The sequence below is a fragment of the Zerene cesonia genome, unplaced genomic scaffold, assembly GCF_012273895.1.
Source record: "Zerene cesonia ecotype Mississippi unplaced genomic scaffold, Zerene_cesonia_1.1 Zces_u011, whole genome shotgun sequence".
Taxonomy (NCBI): Eukaryota; Metazoa; Arthropoda; class Insecta; order Lepidoptera; family Pieridae; genus Zerene; species Zerene cesonia.
Genome location: NW_024045141.1, coordinates 719040 through 733002, shown reverse-complemented (window position 1 = coordinate 733002; position 13963 = coordinate 719040). Strand labels below are relative to the sequence as shown.

The 13963-nt window shown below is 36.2% G+C and overlaps 2 protein-coding genes and 1 long non-coding RNA gene across 3 annotated transcripts in view; 2 read left to right on the top strand and 1 right to left on the bottom strand.

Moving 5' to 3' along the window:
• LOC119839289 (V-type proton ATPase subunit e 2-like) overlaps positions 1–2985 on the bottom strand; it is a 6046-nt gene extending 3061 nt beyond the window's left edge. The window contains exons 1-3 of the mRNA XM_038365529.1: positions 2784–2985; positions 2652–2699; positions 2056–2143 (exon numbers count right to left, since the gene is read on the bottom strand). Of these exons, the coding sequence (XP_038221457.1) occupies positions 2056–2143; positions 2652–2699; positions 2784–2881 (234 nt within the window). The 5' untranslated portion in view covers positions 2882–2985. The remainder of the gene's footprint in view (positions 1–2055; positions 2144–2651; positions 2700–2783) is intronic.
• A 475-nt stretch (positions 2986–3460) lies between these two features.
• On the top strand, positions 3461–5140 carry LOC119839309. Its single transcript, XR_005288242.1, has 3 exons — positions 3461–3598; positions 4039–4241; positions 4995–5140. It is a non-coding gene; the product is annotated as an uncharacterized LOC119839309 (long non-coding RNA).
• Positions 5141–6466: 1326 nt separating this feature from the next.
• LOC119839303 overlaps positions 6467–13963 on the top strand; it is a 12464-nt gene continuing 4967 nt past the window's right edge. Inside the window, exons 1-4 of the mRNA XM_038365543.1 lie at positions 6467–6510; positions 8008–8145; positions 8674–13404; positions 13753–13925. Of these exons, the coding sequence (XP_038221471.1) occupies positions 6467–6510; positions 8008–8145; positions 8674–13404; positions 13753–13925 (5086 nt within the window). The remainder of the gene's footprint in view (positions 6511–8007; positions 8146–8673; positions 13405–13752; positions 13926–13963) is intronic.

The window sequence follows — 13963 nt, the reverse complement described above, 5'->3', positions numbered from 1 at the left end:
AGATTCGAAATTCAAATGTAATATTTTTTTATAATTAAGTGTAACAGTATTTATGGCCAGACTAAGTATATACAATTTCCAACATCATTCCATTGGCATGAGGGGGCACAGGAGCCAACCGGGACACCACATGTAAAGACACTACAGCGGAATGCGGACTAAGATGAGGTCGTACGCCCAGCAAGTACGACCCCTCCGGCCCCCTCTATTCATGCGACAGCCCAAGCCGAGATTCGTGGTCCCCGTCACGGGACGCCCTTGAGGGTGTCGCTACCAGGGTGAACCTTCAATTCACCCACGCGTCCGTGTCAAGATGAAGTAGCCTTCTGGCCGATATCAAGAATCAACACAAAAAAATCATTTTATTGGGGCTCACCGGCGAACCATACATGTAGAATGGTCGAGGATCCCCCCTTTTTCAGTGGAGGAATTCGACATGCTTTCCTCTAGGGAGTTTTTCAAAGTTCAACGCTTAGAAATTATAATTGGTCGATTTATTTTTTTATACACAGGTAAACTTTTACGCTTTTACTTCGGAGGTGAGAACGCGCTCCAACCGTCGCTTAACCTCGATTTTTTATTGTTGGTTGTTATAGTGGCAACGGAAATCACGGTTCATGTAATACAGACTAGTGGACGGACAGACAAGACAGATGACTGCACGGCAGGCACCACCTTTCAGATAAGAAAAAAATTATCAAAATCGATTCATCCAGCTCAAAACAATGCAGTCGAATATCCTAATAATCTCCCCCCTTTTTGAAATTGGTTGAAAAGATCACAAATAGAAAAATAGTCGGATAGAAAAACACCTTTTTGAAATCGGTTTAAATGATAAAGAGATATGTTGAAATACTTAATACTGAATATTTTTTATTAGTGCTAATATGATTAAATCGAAACAATACTTAGGTAATTATAAAAAACTTCCTTTCATTAGACTAAAACCTACAACTTTACCAAGTAACATCCACCTTTCCTAGTCCTACTAAAATTATAACAAAACTTTGTAGGAATCTATAGAAAGAAAGAAAATGCGTTTATTAAGAGACATAGATAAAGAGAAATCACTACATAGTATAAAACAGAGTCGCTTTCTCTTCCCTATGTCCCTATTTATGCTTAAATCTTTTAAACTATGCAACGGATTTTGATGGTTTTTTTTTAATAGATAGAGTGATTAAAGGGCATTAGTTTATATGTATAATAATGTCTATTAAAGTACTCCGAATTAACGCGTGCAAAGTGGCGGGTAAAAGATAGTATAACAATAAGTCACTTATTAGGTACTTAAATATATATGTGTCTTAATGAGGCCCGCCACTCAGTGTACTAACACTGATTTTCTGTGGATGCCTTATGCCTCATTGACAGCGGATGTGTTCATGCTCAAACTAATTACTTTATGAATCCTAGTCCTACTATCCTATTTATCCTACTAATATTATAAATGTGAAAGTTTGTAAGGCAAGGCATTGCATGTGTGTGTGTTTGTTGCACTTTCACGCTAAAACTACTGAACCGATTGCAAAGAAATTTTGTACATACACAGCTGGACAAATGGAATAACATATAGGCAACTTTTTATCCCGATATTCCTATGGGATACGGACTTACGCGGGTGAAACCGCAGGGCGCAGCTAATTTACAATATTTATAAACGGACATATAGTTGAATATACATAATATTAGACATGATGTATATGTTTGTTACACTTTCACATGTAAACCACTGAACTGATTTTGATGATACTTGGCAGCGATGAAGCTTATGTATATTATATGAAACACAATATCAAACAAGTTATAGAAGATATGGGTCCCCTACTGGGGTATGGGGCAGATGATATATACATCTGTTTCACTGATCAATTTTTTTATGATCAGCCTTCTGTGTCCTACCAGACCAAGCCGTTTTTTTTCATCTCCAATGGGAATCAAACCCAGGACCCCCGGTTCTCGCTCACGCGTTAACCGCTGTACCAAGGAGGCGGTCGAAGATTAGAGTAGAGAATAGAAGTTACTTGCTATTAGAAATATATAGAGACCACTTACCCAAGAGCGTGCTATCCATATGAGGGTCTCGTTATTTAATCTGGGTCCGATGAGAGGGTTCATTTGTGCCATGTATGCACACAGCCAGCTGGAATTGATGAGATTTTTTATTAATCAGTAGCCACAACTAGGAATATTTATATGTCATACTGGGCAACCAAGCTGGTGGTTCGCCAGACTGTAAGCGTAATCATTGCAGCCTATGAATAGTGTATTGTCTGTTTTAAAGAATAAAATATAAGGAAAGGATGAACAAAAGAAATAGGATATGGATAGGAATGAACTGGGAATGTCATGGTAAAGGCATAACAACCACCGGCTTCTCCAATACAACACCAAACACAGTAGCAACTGCATGCACTGTATGGATTTTGGTGATACTTGGAAGTTTACGCATCAGAATAACCCATGAGCTATAGATATACTTGCTTTTGCCCGCAGGTTCGTTCGTGAAAATGCGCGGCGCAGATAAGCTCGGCGGCAAAGTCATAAAGATCCTTCCATAGAGGGTTAATGATTTGATCATCATACATACAAGTAAAGCAGGAAAAACCTATGCATTAGTCATTATAGAATTTGATAGAAATTATACTTACAACAACCAGCAAGTAGCTGCTGTTAACATTAACACCACCTGGATGATCCTGAAACGTTTTAATGATAGAATTAAACACGGAATGCAGAAAATTAGAGAGATAAAACGAAGAAAATATCGTTCAAGTACTTACCCTCTGTTAGGTCCTTTGGGAGCGAAAAACGGGCAAACAATACCCACAACACCCCAGAGAACCGTGAAAACGGTGATGGGAACGAATGATGCGCCCATTTTGGGTCACTGGTGCCTATATTTTGTAGAAATCTTTCAATAACACAAATATCAGCTGCCCAAAGATGGTGGACTTTTCTCAATGTTGGTACAACTGTACGTCGACAGTCATATGACAATACAATCGGATACTAGTACTAGCAACAGAAATGATTTATAACGAAATCATTTCTAAAATGAAACGTTTTCCTAGAACGACATAAAAAGTTAAAAGAACTTAACAATGAGTATTTTCAGAATTATGTTATGTCCTACCTTATGATTTTAAATCGAGACAATATAAGTCCGTTCTGATTTATATTATTTTTTCTACTTTGATGAAACAATTTTTTTTTAAATATAAGTCGCTATATTGTGCTTTGCTAAATAAAAGTTTAATTTTGTCATTGTAATTAAAAGTTTTGCATATTATTTATGGACCTCGATCTTTTTGATTAAATAATATTTGTCAACTCTTATTAAATAATGACAAGACAAATATGATTTAAGCGAAAAATAGAAAAAAAAATTGCTATTGAAATCTTACGTATTTCATAATTTCTCATAAAATATCCGCAGCAGGTTCACAAAATGCGGCCACGGAAACGCAAAGATAAAAAACAAAAACGGAAACCGAATAAAAAAAGAAAAATTCATCAAACACATAAAAGACCATGCTACATTCATAATATTGAAACGTCGGATTTCGATAGCATCAATCAAATTATTCGTGATCATGTATGTATTTGCTTAAATTAAGAAAAACATAGCTGCATTGTTATCCTATTAATATTATAAATGCGAAAGTTTGTATGGATGTATGGATGTTTGTTACTCTTTCACGTAAAAACTACTGAACCAATTGCCATGAAATTTGGTACGTAGACAGCTGGATTACTGGAATAACATATAGGCAACTTTTTATTCCGATATTCCTACGGGATACGGACTTACGCGGGTGAAACCGCGGGGCACAGCTAGTATTATGATATTTGGTCTTGTAAATCAATGGTTGCCGTGGATTTCAGACATCCTAAACGTTAACTCGTTTTTTTGTATTATCGACTACTTCATGTAGTAAAATGGTGTTTTGCTTTTTATTATGAGACTACACTTTCTATTCTCCGTATTGCTATGTGCTATACCATTAGATAATGTAATAATAATATGCATTTCAGAAATATCAATTGAAAGACATTAAAAAAACTTGGAAAGTCGTACCAAAAGATTCGTGTGAAGTATACAAGAATCGTCGCAACCGAAAAGATGAAACTGTATCCGAAAGAAATAAGGAAGAAGGAAACCAAAGAGAAGATAGTAACGGACAGAGAGTTCATGCGAAGAGAAGGGTTAGGCGGCCTTTGAAAAGAGATAGCCGTGGGTGGGTGTTGCTTTGAAATTAAAACTGACAGCCAGCTGTCAGTTTGAGTTCCTTGACGTTGACTAATCTCGGGTATAATACGCAAAAAAAGTGAAAAACTATAGTATGTAATACTCGGAAATTATCAAAAAGCTTTCTTCTCAAAGGCAGTAAAAATGACAAGCTTTAGTCTAATAGACAAGGTCACAGATAATACTATATTATACTAGCTGCGCCCCGCGGTTTCACCCGCGTAAGTCTGTATCCCGTAGGAATATTGGGATAAAAAGTTGCCTATATGTTATTCTTGATGTCCAGCTATTTACTTATCAAATTTCATTGCAATCGGTTCAGCAGTTTTTGCGTGAAAGAGTAACAAACACACACATATCCTTACAAACTTTCGCGTTTATAATATTAGCAGGATTAGTAGGATAAGAAATAGGATGATCTTTTCTTGGTATTAATATCTGTACAGTTTTTGCGTTATTTCGTAACAAACGGTAATTGAATGTTTTTTTTTATTTTTATTATATTAGGCATGCCATAGTTCATTGGAAAATATTAATCTACTACTGTTTTTCCTGAATGTTTAAATAATTGAAAATACACAGACTAATATAGACTAAGCTGTCCGGGTCAACTAGCTATTAATATTTAATATCACATCATTATATTTATACCTTATCTATGCTGTTTCAAATTTTGAATATGATTTTTGAAGAGGTTAATTAAAGTAAAAAAAAAAATGTTGATGGATTATGTTCTTTTCAGACGGTTTCTTCCCGAATCTTCCAAATGCTCGTGCTGTACACGGACTAACACGGATACAGATACTACATACACTCCGTCGGAGGCAGCTTACGATGATTGAATTAATTAATTTTGTTACGTTTATATTATAATTGTTTTATTTATGCTTTTTGTGTTTTTGTGACTTTTTTTTGTTGCTCCACATATTATAGAGTAATTTATTATAGAAAGAATTTTTCAAATCGGTTCAGTAGTTCCTGTGATTAGCGCATTCAAACAAACAAAAAACATTAAATCTTCTGCTTTGTATAGACAGAACAGAGACATCTCTAGGCACTAGCAAAACAATAAATACTCTAATTCAGCTTCAAATGCATTTGTGCATATAAAATTAAATAACAGATTCAGTCTTGCAACTTTATACTTGAGATGTATTTTTACTAATATTTTACATGATAATTCTTAAAATTAATTTGTGATCTTCACGAGTATACTTCCCCCTTTATCCATAGATATAGAATACCTGTACTATTTCTAAATTTACCACTGCCTACCTCGTACTTACCGACTACTCGTGTATAGTATAATGACAAAGCATATATAGATTATGACTGTGCTAATAGTCTCTTGCCATTTTAATATTTCAAAAATGGTGTCTCGATATTTAAAAAAAAACGAGTTTGATTTCATGTATTTAAATTTAATTTAGGCATTATGGAAAATACGATTATGTCTATGGCATAAATTAAAAAACAAATAATATGATTTCTCTCATAGACCGTCAAGAAATAGAAGAGAAAAACAGGACTTTTCAAAATATGTCAGTATGAAGCTTTATGCAACAAAATTTTTGTGTATTTAAAAACTTTTGTAGTCAAAATTTAAAGAAATGTAGATCTTATTTTCGATGTCCGGACCGTTGAGTGTAGAAGACTATGCTTGTTTTATTATTTGGTTAGGTATTTTGTCCATTTATATTACGCTTCTTACGATAACTGTTCTCGGTGTCATATATATTTTGTAAGTAAATACTCGTTTTAATTTGAATTATGATTTTTACCAGTAATAGCACAGCTTAGAGTAGATAATTGCATTAAAGATGACTGCGGTGGTAGTTATGTAGATACCGTGGTGTAGTTTTAGATGTTGTGTATAATAATAAAGTTGTGTTAATAATAAATTTTAATATTTATTTTGGGTTAATAATAATTCTAAAGTTCTATGAATATATTTTTGTAGGATGTATATTGAAACTGGTATTTTTATTATATTACAATACGTAGCACATAAATAACTAGATTAGTAGGTTAGTCTTTTAAACTTGTTAAAATGTAATACTGGCAACATTTGCCTGTAAATTTGAATCCGTCAAATTTGAAAGTGACCGTTTGAAAACGTCAGTTTAAATCTCTGTAAACAGTTACATGTTTATAATATACGAAGTGATTGTTTTTATAATGAAAAGGTGTAAGATTTAATTGATATATAATAAAATGGATAACACAGAGGGTAATAAATCAATAAATGCAGCAGCAACGTAAGTAGAACACATAAAAAAACAAGTTCATCACTACATACGCATAACATGAAAGTACTATTCTTTTCAGATGGTTTGTTCTATTTTCAAAAATAATCTCTTATCCTATTTAATTATAACCAGATGCCACGGCAAACGTTATTCTACCCTATTATCACCAAAAAACATACCGATTTATTATGTGAATATAAATTAGTGATACGCCATTCTCTATTACGAAGAATTTCGAAGAAATGTGTTCATATTTTAAGACAGTAAAATATTTATTATGGGTATTATTGCCAGGTAGATTTTTTTTTGTTTTTTAATAAAATAACACAAAACAAGTACTGGCATAGCAAAAAATGTCATAAAAAGTTATCAGCCTATATGTGTAAACGATAATTTATAAGCAATTATTATCTAAAACATACATTAAAAGTTCTTATCAATTTGGTTGTTTTTTTCTTCACTCCATATAACAATAACTCTCTATAACGACAAAAAATGCTCAATCCCTTGAGTTTCCTTATAAAGAGTTTACTTTGTAGTTTTACCCTTAACAGCACTAGATCTCAACTTAGATTCAAGTATCATCACATTTTCCTTGTCATAGACAGAAGTACCTATATACACATTAGTTGTACATTATTTACCAGGCACATTAAGAAGGCTTTGAGAAAATTAATTATATTGCATTTATTGGATATGTATATTAACAATAATGTTTTTATTTGATGTTAACATACAGCTATGAGAGAAATATAACAAATATGCTGCACAGCTTACATACAATTTAAATTTTATTTATCTACTATATAAAAATAAGTCGGGTTTTCCTTCCTGACGCTATAACTCCAGAACGCACGAACCGATTTCCACGGTTTTGCATTCGTTGGAAAGGTCTTGGGCGTCGTAAGGTTTGTAGCAAAGAAAATTCAGGAAAAATTTCAACAGAAAAGCGGGAAAAACGAAGCCATCTGGTGGCGAAACGGAGTTCGCCGGGTTTGCTAGTACCTTGTAATTATTATTTATATACTAGTTGCTAGTCATGCCTGTCAAGGGAAACTGCCTGACCTAGGAAAACATATAAAATATATAGACTGTAAAATCCATGTTCAAAATGATATGAAATACTAATTTCTAATTTGGTAAAAAAAAAAGAAAATCACACAATAATGTATTGTATTAGTTTATTTGGCTGCGTGGATGTGTGTGTGTGTGTGTAGACTCTATTGTAATAGATTTGCTGTATCCAATGATATTTTTATGTCTTCATTTACTAAAGTTTGATTAAATCATCTAATATCATATTTAGCTTATTTAAGTTTGTTTTAAAAGTCAGAGAATGAAATTATATGAATAAATATTTTTCATTTATATGAATAAAAAAATTATGGAGAATAAAAATTACCCATCATTTGTCACTCAAGACGATATAATGAATTAGCGAAGCTGATTTAACTTAAAATGATGTGCCTTTCTTAATCATTATTTTAAAAAGGTGAATTCTTGTAGGAGGAAAAGAAGATCGTCAATATTGAAGAGTCAAAGGCCGCCACGCACACCATTCTCGGAGCTAGAGTTCAAAGTTGCTACACCCTCCGACACAGCAAAGAGTCGGCGTGTCAGCTTCTCCAGGCGAACGGGCGTCGCGTGAGTTTCGTCATCTCTGCTAACTATACTACCAGATATATATGTAAAAAGGGGAGGTCATTAAGACAGGAATCTATGTCAAGATACATACTTATTACCTGACTAAGATTATTTACCTACCAGATACAGTCATTAATATAGAAAGAGTATCAATTTTATAATGTGAAGGAATATTTAGCCGTAGTTTTGTTTAGCATTGCAAAGTTTTATATTTTGGATAAGCTTATAATAAGTTATCACTTCATCCTATACTATAGATCCCTTTTCACCTCTGCTCCAATAGCTGAAGGAAACTGAGAAATAGGCATATCCATGAACCTAAAAAGTTTTCAATGCCATTAAAGTAAATACTTAAAAACTTGGCCAGTGTTGATCAAAACACGTCCACGATAGGAACATATAATACAGTTTAATAATATCGATTATTCATTATATATTTTCAATATAACTGTAAATTATCACTTACATATTTTCATGTGTTCAGAAGTCTTTAAATGAAAAATAATATTTGTGTTTTCTATATTACAGAGAGTTTGTTACTAATGAAGCAACTACAACATGGAAAAACTTCTATGAAGAGAACAATAAGAGTCTAGAATCGTCTGGCAATGAGTCAGCGGCCAATGCACAAAAGCCAATGACAATAGTGCAAATAGGCAGATCAATATTTGAACAGCAATTCGATGGAGTAGTAGCAGTCGATATCGGAGACACCATCGTACCCACAAACACAAGACAGGACTTTCAAACATCCCTCAACAATGGCAATTATCCGCAACAAGTTCCTGCCTTAGAATGCACAGGAGAGAGACTCACTTTACCGCAGCAGAACTTCGAACTGAGCGCTCTAACAGATCATCAAAGCAAATTATTCGGAAATGACATAACTTGCGCAGGCATGACTGAAATGACGAATCCCATGAGCGTTAACTTCTCAGTCATGCAGGCTCTGGGTGGGAAGTGTGACGATTTGGACGAAATAGAGCAGAATATGAAACGCGCACAGCAAAATGTCATCTGTCCGGGGCCAGTGTACAGCGGGAACATATCTGAATATATCGAAGTTCTAGAAGAAGAAGATCTCAATATGACGCATGTCGGTTTGAAAAATGATGAGTATGACATGTCTATAACTGATACAGTTTGTAGTCCGAAAGTGCAGGAAGTACCCAAAAAGTCGCTAAACAAAAAGTCTATAGCTGAATTTAACTTGGAGGATAAAGAAAATTTGGCAGTTAACCCCTACGCGCCGATATTAGAGTCCGATAACTTTGCAGTTAATGAAGAGTTGGATAAAGTATTAGTGTTTGATGGCAAGAGATTGACTGTACAGACAGAGAAGAAAGTGATTCATTCAAAAGCAGAAACGCAGCCCAGAAAGACGATCGTTTCGAATACAAATGACGATTTACCCAATTTTGCAACTCCTATAACAAAACTAAATCATGACACAGTGAAGTATAGTGAAGAAAATTTGTCAATGACGCAAGCACTGGAAGGTAAAATAGACATTCCCAGACGACAGACAATAGTTTTTGAAAATGATACGTGTAACTTATCCATGACACAAGCCATTCCAGCAAAGGTTATTGTCGCACCAGCACCAATGATCAGTCACGAGGATAAACAGAAGACTATCGTATATGAAGACGACAGTATTTCTTTCACGCAAGCATTACCGGCTAATTTAATTCCAAATAAACAGCATGAGAGAACCGTACATTTCAACAGTAGCGACCTATCGTTCACGCAAGCCATGCCTCAAAATATAGTACAGGCTAAGAGGCAAACGATTTGCAATGAGGTTGATATATCTATAACACAAGCTATACCCACAAATATCTTGACTAACAAAGAAAATGATGGTAAAACAGTTTTGTATGATAACGATATTGATATATCCATGACGCAAGCAGTGCCTCAGAATATTATATTGTCCCAGAATTATAGTGACAATCATAAGACTGTCGTTTTTGATGATAACAATTGTGATATTTCAATCACAGAAGCTTTGCCGCCCAAAGCGATTCTGCCAATACTAGAAAATGTATTAATTGCGGCATGTGATGGTACGGAAAGGGAAACCATTGATACAACACAAAAGGAAAACAATCTGAACAAAACACAAGTTAAAAATCAAGATATATCCATGACACAAGCTTTACCTCCAAATATTATTCTATCTAAACAAAATAATGATGAAACAAAACACGAATATGATCAGAACATGTCAACAACGCAAGTTTTGCCTAATCGGTTATTAATGGATAACGAAGAATTATCTTACAAAAAACCAATTGAAAAAGAAGAAATGATAGAGCCAGATGAAGGAAAGATACATAAGCAGGTCATAAAGGAAACATGTAATGATATGATCAACAAAACGTATGATGATAAGTGTGATTTAGGGAACTTGTCGCTCACTAAGCCTATTCCTGGCGATATTCTAACGATTAAAACTGATTTAGACAAAACACATGAAAATAAGACATTTACTAAACCTGAAAAACAAATGTGTGAACAACAGGATATTATCGTGTACCAATCAATAGAATGTAAAACAGATGCTAAAGAAAAAGAACCGTATCGAGATGAAACTGAAAAGGGTAAGGTGACAGAAACGGTTTCATGTAAAAATTCAGATGCATCACTAAATGAACAAGATTATTTTGACAAAAATGATGATAACCCTAAGGAAGCTATAACAAATATGACTAAAGAATTAAAAGTCGAAAGTAATGTCGACGTGAAGGAAGAAAACAATGAATTAGCTGATAAAATTATTAGTGGTACTACCTCGATCACTTCACACAGCTCACTGAAACCGAAAAAGTCTATATTAAACGAACTATTAGACATGTCCAACGCGTCATTAGATCATTCTGATGAAGAGAAGAATTTTATGGCCGTAGTCGAATCTCCAATGAAGGTTGAAGATGTTAAAAGTAATACTTCTTCGAAAAGTGGAGTATTTATCATAAGAAGAGATAGCAATTGCGAAACTACAGAGCTTGCATACGTACAGGCGGATGAAAAGATTGAGACGCTCGATAAACCTCAAATTAAGAGTCATATTCCAGCACTCGAGTACAAAGAAGAGGATTGCGTCAGTGATTTGAACGATAAAATAGACGAATTGAAAGCAGCAACAAAGAATATACATTATGAAGAAGCTATAAATGCGGAAGTCAACTCTGAAGATAAGCTATGCAAAAAATCTAACATATCGAGGGGTTCCAAATCTCTAAGCGCCGCGGACGATACGCGGGAACTTCTGCAAATGTTATCCGAATTTACCGATCGTCGTTCTTTGCCGCCGATAATCGATGAACCTGAGACGGAGTATGACGGTCATGATGAGAAAGTCCAAATCGACTCCAATAAGAGCTCCTTTGCAAACAGACGACCTACCCTCAGCAGGGAGGATTTACTCAATAACATATCGATGGCGCAAGCGGCGCTGCAGCAATCGCGATTCGACGTTGACAGCGATAGTGTTGAAGAAACGGATGATTCTCCAAACGAAGTTATAGCTGTCGAGAAATCCGGTAGACGCTCTCTAAGGATCAGCAGTGATGTGGTGAAGGCTTTACAATTCGATGAAACAGCAAGCGACATAAACGCTGAACTGGAAACGTCACCGCTCAAGAAAACGGCATTCGGTGAAACGTCATACATGAAAGAAACGAAACACGAAAAAGTTAAAGTTATACCGACGTACGATGTGTCGGATGGGATAAAGGAACTAATGAGTGATTTAGTCAAGCCCTTGGCGGATGTGTTACCATTCGAATCCGGTGTTGAGAAACCTAAGAATACTCCATCTACAGTCAGCACGCAAATTCAAGCAAATCTCATCACTTCGAGTCAAATCGATTTGGATGTTGAGTTACATTCGAATACGGAATCTGTCATTTCCATCAAGAAGGATTTGGCTCTAATGGATGAAATAGCACGCTTGGGTGACAGAGCCGTGTCTACCATCTTGAAAAACTCAGTGGGCCCGGTGTCCTTGGATGTGTCTATGGAAGAAGTCCATCAACCCGAGCAGAAGCCCGAAAGGTGTCTAGTTAGAGAGCAAAAAACACCGCGAAACAACCAATCTATACCCGGACAAATTATTTACTTCGATCAGCATAATCCTCTGAACAATGTTCTCATATCGCCAATGGATTATGAAAATGCCCATCCATACAATCCAATAAAATCTCACGAAACATTAGTACCGGAGAAACGCTCCGTACAATTCTCAGATTCGAAAGAAAATAAAACTGAAGTTGAAAGAGTCACGACGCAATATAACGTGGACGTGCAGAATTTACCATCTGGTGACGCGTGTATAGACAAAAAGGAAAACGAAAAATCTGAAGATATCAAGAGCATTACGTCAAACACAAGCAAACCGCTGTCCATAGATCGGTCCACTGAAGGCATTGCTGCGGATTTGAAAGACACAGAGATTAACACGGAAATTGCAATGAAGAAGAATAAAGAGTTATTGGAAGCCAACTCGTCTCTAACTCTCGTAGATGACGCGCTAGCTCGCAGTACATTCGACGTAGACATCGACAGCCGTCCGTTTTCTGAAGATGAACTAACCAGCAAGCAATCGGCGATAAGAGTGATATACAAAATGGACAAAAACGGCGTCCTAACTGAGAAAATAGAATCGAATGACGTCATAGATTTGACATCGAACGAGGAAGAGTTCTACGAAGACATCCAATCGGCGAAGGGCAGAAAGCGAAGCTATAGTCCAACAAAGCAAGAAAAGAACAAACCGACCGTGGACGTAACTCCGAAACAAGTAAGCAAGATACAGAAGATCTCGAGAAGCCCGAGTGTGAGTGATAAAGAAAAGTCGCCAAAGAAGGCAATCTCGGAGAAACAATCTCCGAAGAAGACAAGAAGCAGTCCGAAGAATCGGAAACCGTCGGTGACGATACAGCAGCTGCTAACTGAATACAACATAGTGGATGTAGATAGAAAGACGATATCGGACGAAGTTGATCACGCGATAAAGAACGTTATGTCCATCGACTCAGAGATGAAGGAGAGTATACAAACGGTGACGTCATACAGCACAGACGTCATTACAGAAGCCACTGAGAGTGTTCCGAATTTGAAGGCGTACGAAAGTGAAATGTCACCGGATTGGCCTCAAGAAACGCTTAGCCAGGAGAGCTCTAAGAACTTCTTTGGCGAATGTGACTCGAGTTCGAATGTGGTGGCCAAGCTCAACATGCTTCCTTTTATGGGGTGAGTTTTGTTTGATATATAGAAGTAGCTCTTCGCCTGGATAGACTGTTTTTCATTGACGCGTTTTTATTGGCTTCACCTGTATGTTTGTATGTAACTGACTCCTATATATTCGATTTTGATTCGCTTTAAATGGATAGTTTGAATCCTTTGTCCTTGAGTCTGATGCGGAGTTAGTGTCACTTGGCGCCATTCTAGAATTTGGAGTGTTAGCTTCCCGAGAGGGAGTGTGTGATCAACAATTATTTTGCCTACCCCCCCTCCCTCTAGTAGTAGTTTAAGGGGGGTTAGGGGGTACATACGATCTTTTTAGAAAATAATTATTGATTGTATCTTTTTGTATCAAAGGACGCCGGACTGCGAGTGGGAGAGCAGCACGGGCGACGTGTGGTCGTTCCTCTTGCTCCGCTCGCGGGTGCGCGCGTGCTTCCGTCTCGCTCACTCGTACCTGAACGCGCCGCGCTCGAGGGTGACGGCCGATACGCCGGTGCTGGGCGTTGTTGTGGATTCGGCTCGCGATGGTGCGTGGGTTTTTGTATATTTTTATATTTATCTGTAA